At 43.2% G+C, this 27911-nt stretch overlaps 2 protein-coding genes across 2 annotated transcripts in view; both read right to left on the bottom strand.

Moving 5' to 3' along the window:
• LOC136398986 (zinc finger protein 234-like) overlaps nucleotides 1–27911 on the bottom strand; it is a 114526-nt gene that overhangs the window by 37701 nt on the left and 48914 nt on the right. The gene's annotated exons all lie outside the window — the stretch shown is intronic.
• On the bottom strand, nucleotides 19–10489 carry LOC136397093 (zinc finger protein 222-like). The gene is given in 7 exon segments (XM_066371695.1): nucleotides 19–881; nucleotides 884–993; nucleotides 995–1064; nucleotides 1067–1336; nucleotides 5781–5907; nucleotides 9904–9988; nucleotides 10434–10489. Coding segments are annotated over 7 exon segments (1581 nt in total).

The following is a 27911-nucleotide window of genomic DNA, read 5'->3' as shown; positions in this document are numbered from 1 at the left end:
GAGCGATGGCTGAAACAATCACTTCAATGAAACAAACTTTTCCTCCCTCTGAGAATGGATGAAATTTATCACCAACATGGTTTCTGTAATGAATTTAAAATAGAAACTTGACCTGAAGTTCTTACAATGTATCTCACACTTGTAAGGTTTCTCCCCTGTGTGAACTCTGATGAGATTCACAAACTGACTGAAGACCATACCACACACTTCACATTTGTATGGTTTCTCTCCAGTGTGGACTCTCTGATGAAGTTTAAGATGTGAGGCCCTACTTAAGTGCTTACCACACACCCAACATATATATGGTTTCTCTCCCGTGTGGATGCTCTGGTGCACATCACAATCCAAGCTCGTTTCGTAGCCCTTCCCACACTCCTCACATTTGCACGGCTTTTCTCTGGTATGGACGTTTTGCTGAGTTTGCAGATATGATTTCTGACCAAATGTCTCCCCACATGTTTCACTTTTAGAGGGGTTTTCTCCACTGTGGACTCGCTGATGGGCCAACAAATGTGAGGCCCATCTTTAGCTCTTCCCACATTCCTGACAAGTATAAGGTTTTTCTTCTGTGTGGATCCTCTGGTGGTAATAAAGATCAGCTCTAGAATAGAAGCTCTTTCTACACTCCTCACATTTGTATGGTTTCTTTTCCATGTGAACCACACAATGACTATTAAGTCCTGATCTATGATGAAAGTTCTTCCCACATATTTCCCATTTGAATGGTTTCTCTCCACTGTGGACTCTCTGGTGGTTCTGAAGATAGCAAGCGTGAATGAAGACCCTCCCACATTCTTCACACTTATAAGGTTTCTCTCCCGAGTGTAATTTGCAGTGGTCGCTAAGTGTTGCTTTATGACTGAAGCCTTTCCCACACATGTGAATGGTTTCTCTATGGTGTGGACTTTCTGATGAGTTTGCAGACGTGAGCTCTGCCTGAATTCCTTAGCACACCTATCACACCTATAGTGTTTCTCTCCCAAGTGAACTCTGATGAACATGGAGTGCTGAGCTATGGGAGAAGCTTTTCCCACACTCACCACATGTATGAGACTTCTCTCCTGGTGTAATTGTTGATAAAGATCAAAGTTGGAGATATCATTAAGTAATTTTTTACACTTATTTTCCCAGTAAGGTTTCTGGTTTGTGTGAATTATAGGTAATCCTGCCCCAACCTGGCTGGTCAAATCACCCTGTTTGAGGAACTGAGAACTCTTGATCATGGAGTCTTGACTTCTAATTAGGTTACTTAAAATTTGTTGCCAGATGTGCCAGCAGGAAAGTTCTTCATGTGGTTCTCCTGGAACAGTCTCTATCTCATACTGGCTCTTGCCTCCTATACGGAGAGAAAATGCAGAGATGTGGACAACTGATGACTGTTCAATGTCTTTGAGATTTCACGTCTAGGAGAGAGAATGAGATTTCCATAAATCCACTGTGTCCTTTGGACATATGTTCACCATGTCCTTTGGTTATGTATCATAGTCCCTGGTCTCCATGCCTAGAGAAACCAAGAGGTGGTCCAGTAGGCTCTGATCCACTAAGCACCAGTGAAACCAGTTTAGAACCACACCAAGTCTCCAATGTGAGGTACGAGTTATTCTTTTTCTTTGTTTTTATTTTATGTGAGGTACAAGTGAGAAAGCAAAGACTCCATAACAAATATAGTAATGTGATACAGGAGATCAATCTGTTGATATTTCTACTGAATTTCATAATCAGTGTAAACTCTTGGATAGTAAATTATGCAGTAAATAAATTATATATACGATGAAATGTAAATCTATTCAAACTTTAAGGAAAAGCAGTAACATAATCAATACTTTGTATGTTTGGGTTTATGTTACATACCCTTTGGTAGTAAAATATTTAATCTCACCAAAAAAGGGATCTGGCCTTTGCTCTTGACATTTGAGAGATGAGCTCTAACCATGTGAAATGTCATACCTGAAACAATGCCTGAGGGTCTTCAGTCACATTGGCCGGTCTAACAATATGACTTAGGAATGAGGTTGACCACACCACAAAGCCCAAAACATGAGTGTGGATAGAACTTTCAGTTACCTGATGGAGTGAAGAAGGAGACTGAGAATGACCACGTGAAACTATTCAACATACTCTGGCCATGTGATGGAGCACCAAGACTTACTCTGGACACTGAGGCTCAGGTGAGCTTCCCTGATTGACAATACTCTGTGTGTAACTTCACACCTTTATGTTGGAAAGTAACACAGAAACGCATCCATGACTTCATGCAGAGAAGACAGTGAAAGCTCTGTGTCCAGCAAGTCCCTAGACTCCCTTTCATGTGCCTTTTCTCTGACTTAATTGTAGGTTGTATTCTTCTCTGCAATAATCACTAACCATGAGTATAACGGCATTCAGTGCATTCTATCTGGCCTTCTAGAGAGTCATCCAATCTGAGGTCGTTTTGGGAACCCCCGAAACTTACAGTTGGTGTCAGTGCAGGAAGAAGAGTGTAAACTGTCCCTTTAAACTTTGTAGTTGGCTAATCTCTTTACAATCTTACATATCAAACACCTAGACTTGTTTGTATCTATACATGCAGAGTATTCCTGCAAATTCTACGTAATATGTGTAGCTCATCTTATTTTTCTGTGTTGAACAGTCATTTGGACACACAAAAATGTTCTCACTGTTTTTTATTTTCTCTGATGTATATATCACTTATTGGCTGTTTCATGAGTCATGGGGTATCTCTGGGTGAAAAGAAAACATGCAGAGGTTTCTTATGCAGGTTCGAGACTGTCTGTTTGAAAACAGTATGGAAAAACCTCTGGATGTAAATAAACTGGTCTTTCACGTCAATTTTTCAAATTGAAAACCATGGGCCTTCAGTGAGCCATGAAATAAATTTAAAAACTTGTAATAAGCATTTAGGAAAACAAACAGAATATAAACTATCAAAACATTACCACCAGTAGGGAAGACAGTAAGGCCCACCTATCCAATAACTCCTTCATTGAGTCAGTAAATATTTACAGGTATCTGCCATGTCCCAGGACTATTCTAGGCACCGAGGATACAGTAATAAACAAAACAACAAAAATTTTCCTCTCGCAGATTATGTTCCACTGGGGAGAGAGAAGGGATAGATAAAAATATATGATACGCCCTGGCCGGTTGGCTCAGCGGTAGAGCGTCGGCCTAGCGTGCGGAGGACCCGGGTTCGATTCCCGGCCAGGGCACACAGGAGAAGCGCCCATTTGCTTCTCCACCCCTCCGCCGCGCTTTCCTCTCTGTCTCTCTCTTCCCCTCCCGCAGCCAAGGCTCCATTGGAGCAAAGATGGCCCGGGCGCTGGGGATGGCTCCTCGGCCTCTGCCCCAGGCGCTAGAGTGGCTCTGGTCGCAATATGGCGACGCCCAGGATGGGCAGAGCATCGCCCCCTGGTGGGCAGAGCGCCGCCCCATGGTGGGCGTGCCGGGTGGATCCCGGTCGGGCGCATGCGGGAGTCTTCTGACTGTCTCTCCCTGTTTCCAGCTTCAGAAAAATGAAAAAAATATATATATATGATACAATATCAGGCAAGTAAAGATAAGATTTTCAGAGGCCTGTGTCACGATATCGAAACTGAGCAGGCAATGAAGGAAGAAGGACAGGGCCCTGCGGTGTTAAGTGAAGAGCATTCCAGGCAGAAAGAAGGAAAGGCCCCTGAGGGCAAAGTTCTGTAGTATATATACTTAATAATGGTTCCTGAAAGGTGTCCACATCCAATCCCCAGAACCTATGAACATGTTCTTACACAGCAAAGAGAAACTGGGTTGCAGATGCAATTAAGGTTGCTAATCAGCTGACCACAAAAATGGGAAGAGCACCTGCAGAGTATCTGGGAGGGGCCAATGTAACCGGAAGGGTCCTGGGAGTTGGAAGACAGAGTCAGAAGAGTGGGAGAGGAAGAGTACAGAAGAATGCTCAGAAGTGCTGTAATGGCTTTGAACATGGAGAAAGGAGAACAAGTGCCACAGAACTGGGCAGGCCCAGGCGCTGGTAACCCAAGGAGATGGTCCCCACCCACAGAGCATCCAGGAAGAAACGCAGCCCTACAGACACCTTGGTTTCAGCTCAGTGAGATTTGTCAGACTTCGCACCTAAAGGACTAAACTATGACCAAATTTTGTTATTAGCTCTGCTATGTTCATCATAATTTGTTACAGCAGCAATAGGCATTTTGTAGTGTCCTTGACAGTCTGAGGAACAGCAGGGAGGATGATGTGAGTGGGAGAATGGAGCAAGAGGGAAAGGACAGGAGATGCATTCGGAGAGGGAGGGTAACACAGAGCAGACCACAGGGGACTCCAGATTCCAAGAGCCACTATAAATGGTATTAAGAAAAAAGAAGCCACAAAAGATTTTGAACAGGGAAATGGCAATGTGACTTACATTTCCCAAAACCTGCTTGGCCTGCTATGTGAAGAACAGATCTAAGATGGGAAGGGTAGGAGCAAGGCTACCAGCATGAAGGTGGTTGTTAACAATTCAGGAAAGACATCTTTTGATTTATTTTAATGTAGTTTCTTTTTTATTTTTATTTTTATTTTTTTTTTAAGTGAGAGGAGGAGAGATAGTGAGTCAGACACCTGCATGCACCTTGACCGGGATTCACCCAGCAACCCTTGTCTGAAGCCACTGCTGGAATCAACTGAGCTATTTTTAGTGCCTGAGGCCAAAGCTCTGGGACCAATCAAGTCACTGGCTGCAGGAGGGGATGAGGGAGAGAAGGGTGAGAAAAAGGGGAAGAGAAGCAGATGGTCACTTCTCTTGTGTGCCCTGACTGAGAATTGAACCTAGGACATCCATATGCCAGGCAGATGCTCTATCTACTTAGCTAACTGGCCATGGCTTTATTGTAGTTTTTTTTATTATATTGATTTTAGAGAGAAAGAAAGAAACATCGATTTGTTGTTTTACCTATCCCTGTACTCACTGGTTGGTTCCTGTACATGCCCTGACCGGGGATCAAACCCATAACCTCAGTGCATTGGGACAATGCTACAGCCAACTGAACCACTCGGCCAGAGCATCTGGTGATTTAGAACAAGGCAATTGAAATAAACATGGAGAGAAGTAAAACAGATGGGAGAGTTGTCTACAGGGCTCAGAGCTGTTTGGTTCTTAGCTGAATTCCCTATTCTTTGGGTTGCTGTTACCACCATCCAAAACGTTTCTCTCCTTACTAAGTTGATGGTATCTTGTTTGAATGGTTGATGACCTGTGAGCATGCAAATTCACATGCTTAAAACCAAAACATTCTACGACAACTTTCCTGAAAAACTATACTCCCGCTGCACACACTTCCAGTAATCAGAAGCAGTGTTTTTCAAACTCTTTTTTTCATGACAATTTGAAGAAATGCCTTTGTCAAGACCCACCCACACGTAGAATAAGTTAGGAAGTACTGCCTCCCTGAAGTTTTTGTAAGAGTATGAAAAGGATTGATATTATCTAATTTATTTTATTTCCTTAAAATTTGAGAGTAGGACTCAGTTGACTTCATAACTCATGATAGGGTCAGAAATTGATAAGGTAGAGCAGTATGATATGTGCATTTTATTGATAAAAAATTACAGTTTCTTAACAAAACACAATCTTGCCTGTTGATAAAAATCAAAATAATTCCCTCTTTACATTCCCCATATATTAGAAAAGTCAGACTCCCAAAGTCAGGGAACCATTTCAAGGGCCCCAAAGCCTTAAACACCCAAGGATACAAAGCCACTCCGGAGGGCTGACATTCATTAGAGAGGGCACCCGTGTTCACCCATGGAGACCAGGTTCCTGAAGTTCTCCAGGGTCACGTCTCGGTACAGCGTCCTCTGGGACGGGGCCAGCAGCCCCAGCTCCTCCTCCGTGAACACCATGGCTACTTCCTTGAAGGTCACTGCCTCCTGTAACAGCAAACACACGTAGCCTCAATCTCACAACCAACCTCCACTGGGATAGGGAATGCACTGAGCATAAGCTATCTTCTTATTTGTTCTTTCAAACAGAACAGCTAATATTCCTTGACCCTTGCTTGGTTTCCTGTGGGAACCTAAGCAGGTCTCACATTTTATCTGTTTAAGTAAGACGGGATCAAGAACCTCCTAAACCAGCAATTCAAAGGAGTAATGCAGAGACAGGACTAAGTGACTCACATGCCTAGCAAGACTGGATATTGTATATATTTTTTTAATATATAAATATCAAATCACATTTTTTAATTTATTTTTATTTATTCATTTTTAGAGAGGAGAGAGAGGGGGAGAGAGAGAAACAGAGAGAGAGAAGGGGGGAGGAGCTGGAAGCATCAACTCCCATATGTGCCTTGACCAGGCAGGCCCAGGGTTTTGAACCGGCAACCTCAGCATTTCCAGGTCGACGCTTTATCCACTGCGCCACCACAGGTCAGGCTGGATATTGTATTTTTAAGTGAGAAGAGGGGATATAGACAGATTCTCCCACATGTGCCCCAACAAGGATCCACCTGGCAACCCCTGTCTGGGGCCGATGCTTGAATCAACAAAGCTATCCTCAGTGCTTGAAGCTGATGCTTGGACCAACCAAGCTATCGTTAGCATCCGGGGCTGACACTAGAAACAATAAAACCACTGGCTGCAAGACAGGAAGAAAGAGAGAGGGGAAAAGGGAGGGGAGAGAAAGAGATGGTCGCTTCTCATGTGTGCCCTGACTGGGAATCAAACCCAGAATGTCTGCATGCCGGGCTGACACCCTATCCACTGAGCCACCTGGCCAGGGCCAATACTGGACCATTTTTAACCAAGCTTATAATTTAGTGTATAACTGGGGGCAACCGAGATGTCCTACATATGGTGAACAGATAAACTATAGTACACCCAGATCACAATATAATTTAGTCTAAAAAGAAATGAGCTATCTAGCCACAAAGAGACATGAAGGTAACTTTAATGTACATTACTAAGTAAAAGAAGCCAGTCTGAAGGGCTACATAGGTAAGATTCCAACTATATAACATTCTGAATAAAGTAAAATATGGAGACTGTAAAAAAAAATCAGTGGTTTCCAGGAACTTGGAGAAAGGAATGGATGAACAGGTGGAGCACAGGGAATTTTCAGAACAGTGGAACTACTGTGTATGACAGAATAACGGTGTGGCTGTCATTATAAATTTGTCCAAACCATAGAATGTACAGGGAGGGTTAGCCCTAATGTAAAACTATGGGCTCTGGGTGATAATAATATGTCAGTGCAGGTTCATCAATTCTAACAAATGTAGCAATCCGGTGGGGGATGTTAAGAACGGGAGAGGCTATTTATGCATGCAGGCAGGAAATATATGGGAAATTTGTGTACCTTCCACTGAATTTTACTGTGAATGAAAGACTTCCCTAAAAAGTAGTCTACTGCCCTGACCGGATAGCAGGTAGGTCAAATGGTGACAGTGTCATCCCAAAACATCAAGGATTCAGTTCAATTGCCAGTCAGGGCAAATACAAGAATCAACCAATGAGCCTGACTGGTGGTGGTGCACTGGTTAGAATGTTGACTTGGGATGCTGAGGCCCTGGGTTCAAAACCCCAAAGTTGCTGGCTTGAGTGCAGGCTCATCCAGCTTGAGCGCAAGATAACTGGCTTGAGTGTGGGATCATTGACATGACCCCATGGTTGCAGGCTTGAAGTCGCTGGAGCCTCCAGTCAAAGCACGTATGAGAAAACAATCAATGAACAACCAAGGAGCCACGACTGTGAGTTGATGCTTCTCAACTCTCTCCCTTCCTGTCTGTCTTGACAAAAAAAGAACCAATGATGCATAAATAAGTGGAACAACAAATCAATGTTTCTCTCTTTGCCATCTTCTCTCTAAAGTCAATAAAAATTAAAATGAATGAATAAAGTTTATTATTAAAAGACACATACAAATATAAGGTTATATGTTACTTTAAAAAATACTACATGAAGGAGTAAAAGTAGATCATTAAGTGAAAGACATCCAGAGTATGACTCAGATATAGGAAAGACAGAATCTAGCTCTTCCCATGTGAAAAATTTCAACAATATTTGTGTAAAGCATCAGTGAGAGCCTATTGGGCTGTGCTGTATTTGAATATTCTACCTATAAAATTTCAATGGGGGGCCCTGACTGGTTGGCTCAGTGGTAGAGCGTCGGCCTGGCGTGCAGAAGTCCCGGGTTCGATTCCCGGCCAGGGCACACAGGACAAGCGCCCATCTGCTTCTCCACCCTCCCCCTCTCCTTCCTCTCTATCTCTCTCTTCCCTTCCCGCAGCCAAAGCTCCATTGGAGCAAAAGATGGCCTGGGCACTGGGGATGGCTCCGTGGCCTCTGCCCCAGGCGCTAGAGTGGCTCTGGTCGCAACAGAGTGACGCCCCAGATGGGCAGAGCATCGCCCCTTGGTGGGCGTGCCGGGTGGATCCCAGTCAGGTGCATGCGGGAGTCTATCTGACTGCCTCCCCGTTTCCAGCTTCAGAAAAAAAAAAAGTTTCAATGAGGTGTGTATCAAGTACACTTATTTAATACTGAGGACAAAAACTAGGCATGTTATTTGGAGAATTGATTTTTTCTTTTGTGACAGAGACAGAGAGAGAAATAAAGAGAGAGAGACAGATAGGGACAGACAGGCAGAAAGGGAAAAAGATGAGAAGCATTAATTCTTTGTTGTGGCACCTTAGTTGTTCATTGATTGTTTTCTCATATGTGCCTTGATGGGGGCCAGAAGGCTACAGCAGAGTGACACCTTGCTCAAGCCAGCAACATTGGGCTCAAGCCAGCAACCTTGGGTTTCAAGCTAGCAACCTTTGGGCTCAAGCCAGTGACCATGGGGTCATATCCATGATCGCAAGGCAGCGACTCCATGCGCAAGCTAGTGAGCCTGCATTCAAGCCAGATGAGCTGGTGATCAAGTTGATGACCTCGGGGCTTCGAACCTGGGTCCTACATATCCCAGTTCGACGCTCTATCCACTGTGCAAAATTTCAGGGCCCCCCACTGAAATTTTATAGGTAGAATATTCAAATACAGCACAGCCCAATAGGCTCTTCCTGGTCAGGTGAGAATTGATTTTTTTGAAGAAAATAATTGTAGTCCTGGCTGGTTGGCTCAGCAGTAGAGCATTGGCCCAGCGTGTGGAAGTCCTGAGTTCAATTCCCAGTCAGGGCACACAGGGGAAGGGCCCATCTTCTTCTCCACCCTTCCCTCTATCCTTCCTCTTTATCTCTCTCTTCCCCTCCTGCAGCCAGGGCTCCATTGGAGCAAAAAGTTAGCCTGGGCACTGAGGATGGCTTCATGGCCTCTGCCTCAGGCACTAGAATGGCTCCGGCCGCAACGGTGGAATGCCCGAGATGGGCCAAGCATAGCCCCTGGTGGGCATGCTGGGTGGATCCCGGTCAGATACATGCAGGAGTCTGTCTGACTGCCTTCCCACTTCTAAATTTGGAAAAATATAAAATAAATAAATAAATAAATAAATAAAAGAAAAAGAAAAGAAAAAATTGTAGTTGGAAAAAATGTCACTGCAATGTTGCTTAAAACAACAAAACTCTTAAATCACCCTAATGTCTACAAATCATAAGTAGTTAGAAATAAAAAAGCATATCAACTTAATGAAAATATCACATAATTACAAATAATAAATGTTATAACATCAAATGAAAAACCACTATTCAATATTAGATGTAATCATAAATATTAATAAAGCTATGGATGCCTGGTCATTTCTATTAATTTGGACACATTTTAAAAATAAAATGAATAATGACAAAGTAAAACAAACACTAAAAATAAGTACAAAGTAAACAGGTCTTTAAATGCCTGGTGTTGTCCTTGAGTCATCACGAAAAAGTGAAAAACACATGACCTTCAAAATAGTGAGATGAAATTTTAACAGTAAAGGAGGTGAACCATATGCACCTTAAATTTGGTGTTTTCTTCTTCTGCAAATGCAGACTCCTGAGATATGGAGAGTCCTGGTAGGAAGAACCATGCCTGGTAGTGTCTGGAAAGATAGGAAGAGAACAGGAAAGGATGACCAGGATGTTGCTCATCTCCACGAATGCCACCTGTGAGTTAGCCAGAGCTCCTTTCTTTCTTTTCTTTTTTTTGGTATTTTTTTGAATTGAGAAATGAGGAGGCAGAGAGACAGACTCCTGCATGTGCCCTACTGGGATCCACCTGGCATGCCCACTAGGGGGCGATGCTCTGCCCATCTGCGGCTTTGCTCTGCTGTAATCGCAGCCATTCTAGCACCTGAAGCAGAGGCCATGGAGCCATCCTCAGTGCCCGGGCCAACTTCGCTCCAATGGAGCCTTGGCTTTGGGAGGGGAAGAGAGAGATAAAGAGGAAGGAGAGGGGAAAGGGTGGAGAAGCAGATGGGCCCTTCTCCTGTGTGCCCTGGCCGGGAATCAAACCTGGGACTTCCACGTGCCGGGCCGACACTCTACCGTTGAGCCAACCCACCAGGGCCAAAGAGCTCCTTTCTTGAGGTGGCTGCTGCCATACACCACCTGAAGAGGCCACAGCAGGGCACTCGATTCCCATACAACACAAACCCTGGCACCACCTGCAACACTGCCTTGTGGCTCCCAAGGCAGCAAATCACATTCTGATATGATACAAACTGAGAAAATATGTCCTGAGCAAGAATCATCTCTGGGGCAGCAATATCTGGGTTTAGTTCCTAGTTCAGCTTCTCATTTAGCTGAGTCGTGTTGGGCAAATTAATAACATCTCTTTTCCTCAACTGTGTCATCTGTACAACTGAGCATACAACTTCCAAATTAACGAGTCAGAGCTGGACAGCATCTTGAATACTATCAGGGTATCTTGTTTTTGTAGCTATAGTAAAAAAGATATTTTGTAATATGACATTGGTCTTATAATGTGATCACTACCATTAGAAATTGTACCATAACTTGTTGGAGACTGAAAGCCAACATGGTCTTTGCAGTTTAGATTTTTGGGGGACAGAGGTGTGGGGAACTGGCAGTAAGCTGACAGTCTGCCCAACCCCCCACTTCATTTGTTCTGTGAAGTTGCAAAAGGCTGTGGTGCAAGCCAGCTGTGGTGCTGGATTGTTTATACTCATCCTACCCTCCATGTCCCCCAGAACGACTGGAAGCAAGTTTCTTTTATCCTTTGTTTAGTGAAGTTAAGATGTTATGTATGGTGGGGGTTTTCTGCACTTGGTAGAATTCTTGGGTTGCATTGGAAATGTGATCAGAGCTCTCTTTGATTTGCTAATGGCCCACTTTGTCCTATAATAAAGCAAGAAGCTGGAGTGGAATGTGCTCTGTTCTTGCCATCAGCATTGCAGAGGCCTCCAGAGCCCATCCTTTTACTTTAAGCCTATTTTCTTAATTCTGCACCATTCCCACTCAGGACCTGGAATTACTAGCCACGCTGGTTCTCGCCAATAACTGAACTTCTGAAGTGACTGTGAAGGTCACTCATAATTTCTGAAAAATCTGTTGACTGTACTTCACTGTCTTCCTTAATAATATGTTACCTTAGCAATAATTTTAAATTGCCACAGACAACTGTTTTCTAAAGGAAAAAAGAGACCCACTGGTTACTAATATCTATTAAGAAACACAAGGCCCTGGCCGGTTGGCTCAGTGGTAGAGCGTCGGCCTGGCGTGCGGAGTCCTGGGTTCGATTCCCGGCCAGGGCACACAGGAGAGGCGCCCATCTGCTTCTCCACCCTCCCCCTTTCCTTCCTCTCTGTCTCTCTCTTCCCCTCCCGCAGCCAAGGCTCCACTGGAGCAAAGTTTGCCCGGGCGCTGAGGATGGCTCTGTGGCCTCTGCCTCAGGCGCTAGAATGGCTCTGATTGCGGCAGAGCGATGCCCCAAGATGGGCAGAGCATCGCCCCCTGGTGGGCATGCTGGGTGGATCCTGGTCGGGCGCATGCAGGAGTCTGTCTGACTGCTTCCCCATTTCTAGCTTCGGAAAAATACAAGGAAAAAAAAAAAAGAAACACAAGATTCTGGAAAAGACTTTTGGAAAACAGTTTAGGCAGTTTCTCAAAAAGTCAAATCTAAACCTACCAATCAACCAAGCAATTCCACTCCTAGGTACCTATCTAAAAGAAATGAAAACATCTTCACACAAAAATTTACACTTAAGTATTTATAAAATATTCATAAGAACCCCAAACAGGAAACAATTACAATGTCCACCTATGTGGGTGAGTGGATAGGGAAAGTATGGTATGTTCACAATAAAATATTCATGGGCAATAAAAAGGAATAAAATTATGATATATACTACAGACATTGAAACATTGTAAGTGAAAGAAGCCAGTCTCAAAAGACCAAATATTTATGATCCTGTTTAAATATGTTGGAATCCATGGGAGTCCGAAAGACCAGAGTAACAGGCTTTATTGAAAGGAAGAAAGGAACCCTGCTGGGCACTCCTCCTGGGGGAGAAGAGCCCCAGTTACAGACTAGGGGCGAGTTATTTAGTGTTTGGGAGAGCCTGAGGGGATACTGAGGCAAAAGTCCTGGTATGTCCGGAATGCTCCTCCTTGGGGGGCTTCGAGAATGTGGGTGTTGAATCAATAGTCCTGGTATGTCCTGAGCCCCTCCTTGGGGTGGGTTGTCAACTTTTTGGAATTCCTCTGTCTCAGGGTCAGTAGTCCAGTAAGGGTGAGGTCTGACAGATAAGCGAAACATCAAGAGGGCAGTTTGGAATTTACGTATCTATCATGTCTCAACTCTGTGGTTACATATAAAAGAAAGGCAGTTATTAATTTTATAATATATGGTGAGGGGTGATGAGGATAAAGGAGAAAAAATTGGAAAATTATTGCTTCTTCTGGAGAGAACTCGAGAAGGGAATCTTGCCAAGCCAAGTCCCTCATCCAGTTAAGGAGGTCGTCAATTTCCATGCTGTGAAGTCTGAACCAGGCGATGTTTCTGAAAACCTGAGTGAGGAAGTAAACAAAAATTTTGCGAGGTAATAATTGTTAGTTGCTTGCTGCTAGTGCCAAGTGGACAGAGTGACATGGTGATACATGGTCTCCTGTATGAGCCTCATGAGACGTGCTGGTCTGGTTCCTCTCAAATGAGAGGACATGTGGAGATTTTAAGAGACAGGGAACCTGTTGGTGTAAATTTTTAGAAGAACTGAATATGTGTGGTTAAAAAGGAAGAGGGTTTGGAGAACATTCAGGAGGGAAATTCTCGGGCTGAGGGGCGGCTTCTTCCTGCTGTCATCCCTACCTATTTGATATTTCCCTCATGAAGTTCTCCTTGGGGTACTGGGGAATAGGAGTGTAGGAGCATTTGATTGTAGGTAATCCTAGAGATTTCTCTCATCCCAGCCTGTATGAACTTAATAAAGAAAGAGGCAAGTATTTGGAGATTAGCAATGCAGAGATAAGGAGGGTTGTATAGGGGGTGTGTGTGTGTGAAAGTTCTTCCATGGTAAAGTCAGAGATATTTTTTCCTGGCAGCCCTGGAGAGAGTAGTTAGCTTGAGCTAAAAGAAATGTTTCATGCCTGTTTGTAGGCTCTTCTTCAGCCAAGAAGACCCAGTGATCTTGTCCTTTTACTATGTGAAGGGAAAAAGACTGAGAAGCGTTAAGAGGTGGATGCTATTCATTCTCCTAGTTCTTCAAGGATACGGGAGAGCTTTAGGGTTAGGGGACCTGTAGAGGTTGAAAGATAGAATTTAGGAGGTTTGCTGATATAGGGTTTCAGATATTTCTGTTTCACAGGAGTAGGTTTCAGGGTTGGTGTGTAGGGTTAGGTAGATTTTTTCAGTTGTCTGATTGGCGAAGGTCTGCATGCGGTTCTGTAAGAAACTAGTGAACAAACATAAGAGGCAGGGTCTAAAAGTTAGAAAAATAAATAGGAGAGTGAGTGGAGCAATGAAAGGTAATAGTCAAGATGCCCAGTTTGTGTGAAACCACTGATTCCATGTTTACGAATTCACTGGGCTTCAGAGAGAGAGAGAGAGAGAGAGAGAGCAAATAGGAATAAGACAGGGAAATGTGGCTAGTCCCCTGTCCCTAGATCTACTTTTGTAGAGATTTCTAAAGCAATAAGAAGAGAAATTACCTGTATAGCTTGTTTGGTCCTTACATTGATGGATAGTATATTAGGAACTGGAAGAGGCTCATGGGGTGGGATTAGGTTGATATTTACGGTGAGATAGATTAGGATACAGGTTTTTGTCTAATTAGTATGGAGACACAGATAGGTGTTGGTCCCACACAAGTAGAAAGTTCCTGATTTGGTGAGGCAGGCTGAGAGGTGAATAGAGAATAGAAGGACAAGGGGTCGGTTTTGTTTCTCTGTTTCTGAGCTCCAGATGGTCAGGGTGGAGGAAAGAGCCATCCTAATAAGTGGGGAGGGTAGAGGATTGTTAACTAAGGTGACTGATTAAACATTCTTTGAAAACCAGTTTTCTGACTGTACAAATTCTTTTTTTCTCGGTACAAATCTCCTACAACCTGCACAAACCTTCTACAACTTACATAAACCTTCAACTTTCATGCATTTTCTTATCCAGAAATAACTGGCCTTCATAACAACTTGCTTTTCCTTTTTCTTTCAAAAGTATTTCCATACCTTATACCTTCTATTATCAAAACCATACAATTCCTTTCTAGTCAGAACTCTTGATTTAAAAATCTTTAACCCCCAGTGACAATTAAGTTGACTTTCTTTTTATTCTAGTTTCCCTTTTCCCAAAGCCTGACTAAAAGAGTCCTTAGTTTTTTCATATATTTGCCATACGTAGACCAACCAGCTTCAGGTTTGTGATTGGAGTAAGGCATTCCGTTTTTCTATTTTAGCAGCAGTGGGAGTTGTCAGGATCATGGTGTGTGGACCTGTCCATGTGAAAGTCAGTCCTTGGGTGATGTAATGCTGGAAGTGCCTCTTGGACAGTGTTTGAACAGTTTGCTGAGTGACCTATAAAACCTGCAAGTACTTAGGGAAAGGGTGTTACATTTCTACACTTTGCAGTTAGAGTTTAAGTCCTAGTGACCACTGCTTCTAGCTGGAATTACCAGCAGGTCCCAGCCTATAATAGGCATGGGCCATTGAGATAAGAGGAACAAAGGAGATACTAAACATTAAATAAAGCAATAAAATCAGACTGTCAATACCCACAGTAGAGATCTTTGAGGGATAAATAAAATTTAAATATTCAGGCAAGTCATAGTAGATGGCCCTTGTGTTTACAAGAAATGAGATCAGTTTATTTGCTACTTGGAAGAAATACCTTAGGCTCGTGAACGATGTCCTTGGGCCTTCAGTGGCAATTCCCAGCACGCTGGGCAAGGTCAGGTCACAGGTAGCTGGAGCAGGGCTAGAAGAGACTGAACCCTCCCTCCATGGAGCAAGGGGGCAGCTTACCTTCTCGTGTCCCTCTTCCCACAGCAGAAGTGTGTCCCTTGATGGGGCTGGGAAGCTTCACAGGCTTCAGTTCAATGACCTTTCTTTCCACTCTGGAGCAGGGCCCTGATGGAATCCTATGAAACCCCTTAGGGCGCTGGAGCCAAAAGCTGGTATTTCCTGACTTCTTTTGGGCCTTATTTGCCTTTTCTGTTACTTCCTTGGTCATTATAGACCTTAAAAGCCATGCTCAGAAGATCTCACTGAGGGGCTTGACTAAGAGCAAAATTGGGAATTCAGTGTTTAAAGAAGCCTATTAGACTGAGGAAAGAAAAGATTTGATCTGTGGTGGTAGGTGGTTGGAGACTGTGGAGGGTCTGAGTTTGATCTAGGGTGAGACTTCAGGTGGTGTGGGTTAAAGTAATGCCTAGATAGACTAGGGACTGAGAATAAAGTTGAGCCTTAGCAGAGAATACAGGATAACACTTCATAGCGAGGAAGTTAAGAAGGGTGGTGGTGAGTCTCCTTGAGGCAGGCAGGGAGGGGCTGCAGAGGGTAGGTTATCTATATATTGTAAAAGAGTAGTACTAGTTTTGAGATTGCATGCTGCTAAATCCTGAGCTAGTGCCTGCTGAAACAGGTGTGGGCTGTTTCTGATTTCCTTGGGGTAAAATAGTCCATGTAAGTTAAGTTGCTGGGCTGCATTAGTGTCTGGGTAAAGGCAAACAGAAAGTAAGAGTCAAGTTGTAGAGGAATGGTAAAGAAGGCATTCTTGAGGGCTAGAACCCTGAAGTGAGTGGTGTTTGAGAAAATGTGTGACAGTAACTTGTAGAGATTAGGGACCACTGGATGGAGGGGAATTACTGCCTCATTGATTAGGTGTAAGGCTTGTATGAGGTGATAAGCTCCTGAAGGTTTTCGAACAGGAAAGATGGGGGTATTGCAGGGAGATTCCATGGGGATGAGTAAATCTGGTTTATGAGGTGGGTAATTACTGGTTTAAGGCCTTAGAAACAGACATAGTTACACATTAAACAAAGACTTCACATATTATGAATTAAGAAATTTAAATGAGCGCGCTTTAGTTGTTTCAATTCAAATTATACTAGAGATATTTTCTGACAAACAAAGAGACAAGACAGATTAATTACATAGCTTAATATAATTCTGCTTTTTAAGTTTTTCGAGATGGCAGGAAGTTGCCAGCAAAGAGGGGAGGAAGAGAAAAAGCAGACAGATGGACAGTGTGAGCAGCTGGATGGAAAGAAGGAGGGTCAGAATCTGCAGGAGGAGAGAAGGTGGTTAAAGTATTGGTGTGGCGCCACATGGTCAGAGGAGTCAAAAGGATTTAGAGCTCTGAGGAGAGAGGAGAGGGCAAGGAGGAAAGAGGCACAGTCACAGTTTGTAAGGAAGGAGGAGGGGTCGGAGAGGAGACAGAACTGCAGTTTGTAAGGAGGGAAGAGAGGTCAGAGATGAGACAGGCACAGCTTCTAAGGAGGGGGGAGGGGACGAAGAACACAGTGGAGAAGGGAGAGGCCCCTGGCCAGCAGGGGAGGAGAAAGAGAGACTGATGAATGAGAAAACAGGATTTAGTGAAGGAAAGAGGCTTTCTGAAGGGAAGAGACTCCAGCAAAAAGATTTGCTGAGAGACTAGAGAGGGGTCCCGAGAGAGGGGTGCCCCGGGGGTCAGGCAGGAGAAGGAGAGAGTTTGGGAGTCCGCGGAGAAGGAAAGATTAGGAGCAGAGGTTTTAGGGTGAGGTTTCTTTGGCCAAAACCGGCCTGCGTGTAGAACAGAAAGTACAGAAATTAAGGACAGCAGAGAAAGGAGAAGAAAGCCTGCACGTAAGGAACTTCTGATGCCCTCCCCGTCTGGTGGCAGAAATTGTCAAGATTTCTTAGGAATTATAATCGAATGTCCTGTTTTCAGGCCAATGGGAGTCATTGTTTAGTCTGTACTGAGGCCATGCCGTGTTACAGAAGAAAATTAATTTCTTCGGTTTGAGGTCTGAGAGACCGAGTTTGGTGAGGTTTTTTATGAGACATCCTAGAGGGGTCTGGTCAGAAGGCTTAGACCCTGAAGAGCCCAGAGTGGAGACAGGTGAGCAAGAGGGGGCGTCCCCGCCTTTTGTCACTGTCTCAAGAGGAGAGAATCTCCGTGTGGGGGAGTTGTCCCTGATAGAGGTCGTTGTTACATCCTAGGAGACAGGCTACAGCAGACACAAAGTGAATTTTATAAGTTTTATTGCAGACCTGCACAGGGACTGCAGGCAACCCATGCAAGGGAGCACTGCAGCCCCCCAAACCTGCACAGGGATGCAGGTAACCCACACAGGGAAACACTGCAGCCCCCCAAACCTGCGCAGGGACTGCAGGCAACCCATGCCTCCGAAGAGACTGGAGCACTGCAGCCCCCCAAACCTGCGCAGCCAACAAACTGCGCAGGGACTGCAGCCCCCCAAACCTGCACAGGGACTGCAGCTCCGAGCTTCTAAAATGGCTCCTTTTTATAGGGTGGCTGTCTAGGATAAGCAAGCATCATACAGAAGCTGATGTGGCTGTTAGTCATTGGCTAGGGAGGTTGTGCGCAGTTACAGGGGGGGGTATTACTCAGTGGAGAATTTCAAACATAAACTTCTGATAAGGGTCTCTGACTCAATGCAGGATGTTGCTGAACTCTTTGTTCTCAGTGTCACAGGGACCTTGTACACTCTTGGCAGCCCCAGCATGTCAGTACTCCCTGAATCTAACATTCCCCCATCTCTTTTGGGCATAAATCAAATCCTTGATTCTTCATCAGTGGGGAGAATGGTATAAGGCTGGGGCTCATGAGAATTTTCTACTTTAGCTGTAGCTATAAGCTAATTGGGTCAGGGGTCCTCCCTAGTATGTGCTGGCACGCTGATAGTGTGCCCTTAGTACTACAAGCTTTACGGACTAATTTCTTTCTGCCTTGTATTTTTCTTCTCTGTACTAACTTCTTAGAACTTACACAAACCTTCTGCAACTTACACAAACCTTCTGCAACTTACACAAACCTTCTGCAACTTACATAAACCTTCAACTTTTATGCACTTTCTTATCTAGGAATAACTGGCCTTCATAACAACTTGCTTTTTCCTTTCCTTTTCAAAAGTACCTCTACACCTTATACTTTCTATTATCAAAACTATACAATTCCTTTCTAATTTATTAGAATTCTTAATTCCTAAAAACCTTAACCTTCAGCAAAGACTAAGTTAGTACTAAGTAATCCTCTTTTAAAGATTGCTTTTTGGAGGTGTCCTTTTCCTAAGTAGTCTATTGGACACATAACCAATATTCACAGATTATTCTATAGTGGTAGCTATGAGCACATACATAACTTTCATTTACCTTATAGCTTCTCTCTTAGCCAAGGGACTTACACCCCTTTCTGTATGACTCATAGCAGTACATGCATCAAACCTTAAGATGACTTACTTGGCTTTCCTTTACCTTAGTTTCCCTCCCTCCCCAAAGTCTCCATGCGTGGACCAGTTAACTTCTGGTTTGTGGCTGAAGCAGGGCATGCTGTCCTTCTCAGGGTCAGCTTACAAGGGTTGGCGGGGTCAGTCTTCGCTGTCCACAAAGGTGTCTCTGCTGGGAACGCAAGCTTCAGCCGGCTGCGGTCGACCCAGGCGGGTATGCCTTCTATCTTGGCAGTAGTGGGAGTGGTCAGGATCATGGTGTCTGGACCCGTCTACATGGGAGTCAGTCCTTGGGTGATGTACTGCTAGAAGTGCCTCTTGGACAGTCTTTGAACAGTTTGCTGAGTAACCTATAAAACCTGTAAGTACTTAGGGAAAGGGTGTTACATTTCTACACTTTGTAGTTAGAGTTTAAGTCCTAGTGACTACTGCTTCTAGCTGGAATTAGCAGCAGGTCCCAGCCTATAATAGGCATGGGGCATTGAGATAAGAGAAATAAAGGATATACTAAACATAAAGCAATAAAACCAGACTGTCAATACCCACAGTAGAGATCTTTGAGGGATAAATAAAACTTAAATATTCAAGCAAGGCATAGTAGATGGCCCTTGTGTCTACTTGGAAGAAATACCTTAGGCTCCTGAACGATGTCCTTAGGCCTTCAGTGGCAATTCCCAGCACGCTGGGCAAGGTCAGGTCACATGTAGCTGGAGCAGGGCTAGAAGACACTGAACCCTCCCTCCATGGAGCAAGGGGGCAGCTTACCTTCTCGTGTCCCTCTTTCCACAGCACAGGTGTGTCAACCGGTGGGGCCGGGAAGCCTGGCGGGCTTCAGTTCAATGACCTTTCTTTCCACTCTGGAGCAGGGCCTTGATGAAAGCTATGAAGCGCCTTAGAGCGCTGGAGCCAAAAGTTGGTATTTCCTGACTTCTTTTGGGCCTTATTTGCCTTTTCTGTTACTTCCTTGGTCATTATAGACCTTAAAAGCCATGCTCAGAAGATCTCACTGAGGGGCTTGACAAACAGTCTCAAGACTCCAAATGTTTCAAATCAGCCAAATTCAGTTTCCAAATGGCAACTGCCGGAGGCTGGCCAGCTACCAACGTCTGCTGCAGCCCACTCCGTAAGGAGGGGTCTTACACGGCCAATCTCACTGGGGCCTCCATCTGTTACATCCTAGGAGACAGGCTACAGCAGACACAAAGTGAATTTTATAAGTTTTATTGCAGACCTGCACAGGGATGCAGGTAACCCACACAGGGGAACACTGCAGCCCCCCAAACCTGTGCAGGGACTGCAGGCAACCCACGCCTCCGAAGAGACTGGAGCACTGCAGCCCCCCAAACCTGCGCAGCCAACAAACTGCGCAGGGACTGCAGCCCCCCAAACCTGCACAGGGACTGCAGCTCCGAGCTTCTAAAATGGCTCCTTTTTATAGGGTGGCTGTCTAGGATAAGCAAGCATCATACAGAAGCTGATGTGGCTGTTAGTCATTGGCTAGGGAGGTTGTGCGCAGTTACAGGGGGGGTATTACTCAGTGGAGAATTTCAAACATAAACTTCTGATAAGGGTCTCTGACTCAATGCAGGATGTTGCTGAACTCTTTGTTCTCAGTGTCACAGGGACCTTGTACACTCTTGGCAGCCCCAGCATGTCAGTACTCCCTGAATCTAACAGTCGTCACCACCTGTCAGGGAGCTCCGAGGACGAGAAGTCCGAGAGAGTGGAGAGGTTTGGCTAGGCGCCTAGTCTTCCGTGCAGTCCACTGAGACTGAGTCAAACCCCTCAAAACGTGAGGCATATCAGAGAAAACCGTCCGACCAGAAAGGGGTATTTTTAGAGAAAAATTTAGAGGCCAATCGGGGAAGGGGAATGGAGAAACTCCTTACCTTCTGGTCCAGCAGGGGTTCAGGACAGGGTTAGACTGCCGGCCAATCAACCCACAATTACACATCCAAACAGAATCAGGGAGTAAGCCTGGGACGAGCTGCCACTGCCCATTGCTTCCCCAGTTGTAAGTTTGAACGGCAAAGAGGGATCGTCCAGGCAGTTAGTACCCTGTCCCGGGTTTCGGCACCAAATGTTGGAATCCATGGGAGTCTGAAAGACCAGAGTAACAGGCTTTATTGAAAGGAAGAAAGGAACCCTGCTGGGCACTCCTCCTGGGGGAGAAGAGCGCTGGTTACAGACTAGGGGCGAGTTATGTAGTGTTTGGGAGAGCCTGAGGGGATACTGAGGCAAAAGTCCTGGTATGTCCGGAATGCTCCTCCTTGGGGGGCTTCGAGAATGTGGGTGTTGAATCAATAGTCCTGGTATGTCCTGAGCCCCTCCTTGGGGTGGGTTGTCAACTTTTTGGAATTCCTCTGTCTCAGGGTCAGTAGTCCAGTAAGGGTGAGGTCTGACAGATAAGCGAAACATCAAGAGGGCAGTTTGGAATTTACGTATCTATCAAAATAAAAGTTTCACAAGACAGAGACAGGAAGTAAGTTAGTGGTTGTCTAGGGTGTGAAAAAATGGATTCACTATGAATGAGAATAAACAGTTTTATTGTAAGAATGAAAATAGTCTAAAACTGAATTATAGCAATAGTTGCACCACTCAATAATGTTACCAAAATCATTGAATTGTACACACATACAAGCAAAATTCTTGTATGTAAAATATGTCAACTTTTTTTTTCAATTAACTTATTTTTAATAGTCATTTAGGCCCTAGCCAGTTGGTTCAGTAATAAAGTGTCTTCAGGCGTGATGATGTCACAGGTTTGATTCCTGGTCAGTGCACATAGAAGCAGTGACCATCTGCTTCTTCATCCTTCCCCCTCCCCCTTCTCTCTCTCTCTTCCCCTCCAAAGAGTTGGCCACAGGCACTAAAGATTGCTCCCTAGAGCCTCCCTCAGCTAAAAATAACTAGGTTGCAGAGCAACCAGCAAGAGAGGGGGGAGGCAAGGCAGTAGATGGGCAGAGCATTGCCAGGGAAGGGGCTTGCCAGGTAGATCCTGGTGCCAGAGCATGCGGAAGTCTGTCTCTCTGTCTCCCCTCCTCTCACCTAAAAAAAAATCATTTAATAAACTACATCTCATTTAAATTAACAAGACTGGATTCTGAGTCCATATAGATACAGAATTTATATGTGAATGGATAAACGTGTGGGAAAAACAGGGAAGCTCATCTTCACCATAGGAAAGTACTTGCAAAAAGAAAACTAGTAACTTGAGTGGAGAGGACAGACAGTTCCTTTCCACATGAACAAAGTTGACATTAGCAATATAAAGCTAAAGAACATCCTTTGGTTCCTGTTATGTTGGCTGAAAAGCACACCTCACCAACACCGTGCTATCTCTGCCAGCAATATATCAAATTGTGAATTATATCAGGTAAACTTCAACTGATGAACTTTCTCCAAATCAACTTGCCTACATCCGTCAAAACATCATAAAAAAATGACAGAGGCTGAGAAATCATTCTGGGTTAAAGGAAACAACAGATGGCAAACAAGCAATCCATAATATTGACCTTAAATTGTTAGGGGAAAAACAATCATAAAGATTTTAGATGATAAACAGGACAAATTTAAATATGGACTGTGGACTAGATAACAGTATATTTAAAATATAATTAATTTTCTAACTTTGATAATGATGCTGTGATTATACAGAGAATGTGCTTGTTCTTAGAAAATATGCACAAATACTTAATGGCAAAGAGGAACAATGTCTATAACACAATTCAAACTTTTCAGGTGGAAAAAGAGAGGAATGATAAAGGTGTGAAGAAAATAATGGCAAGGGAAGCTGATAGCTGGCAACAGCTAGGCCTTGGTGTTTTCATTGATTATTTCCAGAGTATCAACAGTTTTCAAACTGTTACTCTTTAATAAGGTGACCAATCGTCCTCCTTTAGGAAGGATAGTCCTTCTTTTGTAAGTTCCATCCTCCCTTGAGAAGTGTACTTCTACATGTTCTCCTTTCTGATATTGGAAGACTAATCTGTAAATGTCCATATTTGATCAATGCAGAGTTGATCCATCGCGTGTGATGTGCCATATTTGTATTTGACATGACGATTCATCAAGGATCAGTACAGTGCAGCGAGACGCGATTATGTAACCCATATGCGCCACAGGAAAGATCTTGAGAAAACGCACCATAGGCTTTGTGTACTTCTTACTGAAACACGACATGACACATATGACATTGTAGACTCATGATTATTTCTTTCTCAGTGAAGATTCAATCATAGACAGATAAGCACAATTCACATTCTATTAATTCATTATCTATTTAATAATTTCCAAATACGTATAATTTTATTTACAAGTATCTTCCCAAAATTCGAGTTTTAAAGTAAAAATCTAATCTCAAACCATATCTATTAGTAATGCATTTTGATTAAATAGTTGCATAAACAGGCGTTTTTTAATCAGGAAATGATAAATACACCCGAATATCACTCCAAATTAGTAGTTTTGTTTGATATTTAGTTTTGTTAATTTAGCTTCTGGAAAATTCGCCTACCATGATGTAATGTTTTCAGTTCCTAATGTGCTTTCATCATTTGTGTAGCTCTATATTTTATTTTTAATTTAAAATTTCATTTAAGGGATGAAAAACTCAAAAAATAAAAAATGTCATTTCAACTATAAATTGAAAAAGAAATTTCCATTCCTCATATTAGAGAAAGATACCATTGTTTTCTGTAATATTTGCAGCAGAGAATTTTGTATTGCAGTTGAGGGCAGAACAGTGATAATGCAACACTTGACCACCAACAAACATAAGTAATCATTAGATGCATCAGCTTCCAGTTGTAAAGTTTTTTTAAAACTTCAAATTATTCTGAAGATGAAAAACAGTTGGCTGCAATGGAGGGAACATTTGCATTTCATACCATAATTCACAATCAAAGTTTTTGTAGTATGGATTGTACAACTAAATTATTGAAAAAGTTTCACAATGCAAAATTTTCATGTGCCCGGACAAAATGCGAGGCTATTTTGAAATCAGTATTTAAAAATTACTGTGACAAAATACTTACAGAGGACTTGGAAACTGCAGCATTTGTAACAATTTATCTGAAATATCATAATAAAATTAAATTGTATCCAATAATAGTAAGATATTTTAATGTTACCAAGGGCATTCAAGTAAAAATTTTAAATTTAGAATCTATTGAGGGTGAAACTTCTGAAATGTTGTCAAACCATCTATACAGAGTAATAAATAAAAACAATTTGAAATCCAAAGTTGTGGCACTAATGGCTGATAATACAAATACAAATTTTGGTGGGCAAAGACGCAAAGGGGTGAATAATGTGTATGTAAAATTACAAGAGTTGCTCCAAAAGAAAATACCAGGAATAAGCTGTAATGCACATATTTTGTCAAATGCAATCAACACAGTGTCATGTGCCATGCCAATTGATATAGAAGTAATAATAACTACAACTTATTTGCATTTCAGTCATTTTACCATTCATGTTGCTACTTTAAAACAATTTTGTGAAGAAGTAAATGTTGAATACAAAAAACTTTTAGGATATTCAAAAGTTAGATGGCTTGCTCTAACACCTGCTATAGAATGTGTTCTATAATTATTTGAGCCTCTCCGTTCTTGTTTTTAAAGTTTAGACAAATGTTCTAAAATCCTGGAATTATTTTTCAATAATAAAATATCTGAGATATTAATGTATTTTGTACATAATCAAGCATCTATTTTTCACAAAATGATTCAAAAGATTGAAGGTGAACACATTTCAGCTATGGAAGTTAGTCTTATTTTGAATGACTTTATCCTTCAAAATAACTCTCATTTTGAAGAAAAAAAATTTCCTTTAATTAATAAAATTGTCAGACTTAGAGAAATCAAATCCCGGCATAACAGAAAAGTTTATCAAAGAAGTGCAGGCCCTGGCCGGTTGGCTCAGTGGTAGAGCATCGGCCTGGTGTGCAGGAGTCCTGGGTTGGATTCCTGACCAGGGCACACAGGAGAAATGTCCATCTGCTTCTCCACCCTTCCCCCTCTCCTTCCTCTCTGTCTCTCTCTTCCCCTCCCACAGCCAAGGCTCCATTGGAGCAAAGTTGGTCTGGGCGCTGAGGATGGCTCTATGGCCTCTGCCTCAGGCACTAGAATGGCTCTGGTTGCAACAGAGCAACGCCCCAGATGGGCAGAGCATCACCCCCTGGTGGGCATGCCGAGTGGATCCTGGTTGGGCTCATGTGGGAGTCTGTCTGACTGCCTCCCCGTTTCCAACTTCAGAAAAATACAAAAAAAACAAAAAACAAATAAACAAAAAAAAAAAAAACCCAAAAAACTCAACAAACATCATGGGAAATAACAGGGTTTTTTTTGTGTTTTTTGGGTTTTTTTTTTACATAGACAGAGAGAGAGAGAGAGAGGGATAGACAGGGACAGACAGAGAGATGAAAAGCAGCAATCTTTTTTTTTTTTAAATGGGGCAGCAGCCTTTTTTTAATTTAATTTTATTTTTATTTTTTTACAGAGGCAGAGATAGACAGGGACAGACAGACAGGAACGGAGAGAGATGAGAAGCATCAATCATCAGTTTCTTGTTGCGCGTTGCGACTTCTTAGTTGTTCACTGATTGCTTTCTCACAAGTGCCTTGACCGTGGGCCTTCAGCAGACTGAGTAACCCCCTGCTGGAGCCAGCGACCTTGGGTCCAAGCTGGTGAGCTCTTTGCTCAAGCCAGATGAGCCCGGGCTCAAGCTGGCAACCTCGGGGTCTCGAACCTGGGTCCTTCCGCATCCCAGTCTGACGCTCTATCCACTGCGCCACCACCTGGTCAGGCGAAAAGCAGCAATCTTTAGTTTTTTGTTGCGACACCTTAGTTGTTCATTGATTGTTCTCATATGTGCCTTGACCGTGAGCCTTCAGCAGACCGAGTGACCCCTTGCTCGAGCCAGCAACTTTGGGTCCAAGCTGGTGAGCTTTTGCTCAAGCCAGATGAGCCTGCACTCAAGCTGGCGACCTCGGGGTCTCGAACCTGGGTCCTCCGCATCCCAGTCAGACACTCTATCCACTGCGTCACCACCTGGTCAGGCAGCAAATAACAGTTTTTAACGGTGTTTTTTTACTTCATCGCAAGTATATTGCATCTTGTCTTGAGTTTTTATCTAAAGAAATGCCAGACATCAAAATAGATAACAACTGTCTCTGAAGAAATTAGAAGACTAAATGTATATTTAAATTCTGAAAAATTAATACAATGGGGATATGAACACATCAAAATTGATAAAAGATGGGTGGAAATATTGAGCCATTTCAAAAATGAACATATTCCAAATGAAAATTTACTTATTCTTGTTCAGTTTACATTGTGCTGCCCTGGAACTAATGCAGCAGTTGAGTTTTTTAAATTGCTAATGATTTTTGGATAAGTGAGAAATGGAGATTGAATGTTGATACTGTAGCTGCAGCACTTGCCATAAAATTCAACATGAAGGATATTTCTTGTTCAGATATTTTCAGTATGTTGTTACAAGATGATACATTGACAAAAAATATTCAATGAAAAATTTTACAGGAAAACATCAGAGACAGAAACTGAGGTAATTCTTCTAATGCTCTACTGCGGAAAACCCCAGAGCGAGCAGAAGGTGCTCTGCCAGGGGAGGCGGGAAGAACTGGTCATGCATGCACTACTTGACCGCCCCAAAAGACAAGGGGCTCCGCCGAGGGGCATGCCTGCCGTGTAAGTCGCTTTCAAATACAACCTCTTGCTCCCAAATCCATGGCCAGGTCGTACTATGACGCAGGGGTACCACCCAGGGAAGTTCGGAAAGTTGGCCAAACATGGAACCCACCTACCACAGAGAGGGGAATGCAGGCAGTAACCTGGACACCCAGAGCGAAAATGATGCTCTTTGAACTACACTTCCCAGAATTCCCCTATCCGGCAGCCTATGCGGAAGTACCCGGCTCTACGAGACCTATAGACTACATTTCCCAGAAAGCTAGATGAGAGGCCGGACCACATTCTCACGTTTCTCAGGCGGAAGTGCTTGATTCTCCTCCGAGATGGAGCACAATTCCCACAAAACCCGTGGGGGCAAAGTTCACGCTGGCCACCTCAGTTTGGTATTGTGGGTAACTACGCAGGGGGTTAGTGTTATCATCTGAATGGACGAACAGTAGTTTTTCCAGTAGGCATGACTGCCTGAAGTCTAAATGTCTTCAATTATTACAGTATTTTTGGGAGAGTGACCATTGAGCACGAGTTCAATTTAGCCGCAGTCGAAAGATGAAAGGGAAGTAACATTTAGTATAATCTTAACTGTATGAGAATTAAAGCTAGGAATTTGAAAAATGGGCAAAGTAGAATGGATTTGGAAAGGTAATGGTGTGCAAAGAAGGTATGAATCTCTACTCTTATTTTTCCCTTCTTTTTAGAGAGAGAAAGAGAGAGAGAGAGACATGAGAAGCATCAACTCCTAGTTGCAGCACTTTAGTTGTTTATTGATTGCTTCTCATATGTACCTTGATCAGGGGCCACCAACTGAGCCAGTCACCCCTTGCTCAAGCCAGCGACCTTTGGGCTCAAGCCAGAAACCATGAGATAATGTCGATGATTCCATACTCAAGGCAGCAACCCCACACTCTGGTGACAACAGGGTTTTGAAGCTGGGTCTTCAGCAGCGTCCCAGGTAGATGCTCTATACACTGTACCACCACTGGTCAGGCTTAACCTCTATTCTTGATGTAGTGATACCAGTGGTTTGGTAGGATATAATGCTACAATCAAGAATCATATATAAAATTACCACGATCAATCATAATGCTAATTCAATTCAAATTAACATGAGATACCACTATAGTCTCACAAGAAAAGCTAAAATTAAAAGACCAAAAAAAAAAAAAAAAAAAATCAACCCAGCAAAATACCAATACCGTCATACTGCTCTTTGTAGTGTAAATGGGTTCAACCACTGTGGAACATTTTTTAAAGTATCTACTAAAACTAAAGGTATTTATATGCCATAAATTTGGTTCAACCTATACACACATTTCTCTAATATATTCATACATTTAACCAAAGACATTTTCCAGTATGCTCATACCAGCACTATTTTTAACAGTCAAGCATGAAACTACCCAGTGGTCATCTAT

The sequence above is a fragment of the Saccopteryx leptura genome, chromosome 3, assembly GCF_036850995.1.
Source record: "Saccopteryx leptura isolate mSacLep1 chromosome 3, mSacLep1_pri_phased_curated, whole genome shotgun sequence".
In the NCBI taxonomy this organism is placed as follows: Eukaryota; Metazoa; Chordata; class Mammalia; order Chiroptera; family Emballonuridae; genus Saccopteryx; species Saccopteryx leptura.
Note: the sequence above shows the minus strand (reverse complement) of the source record. Positions and strands in the feature narration are given on the sequence as shown.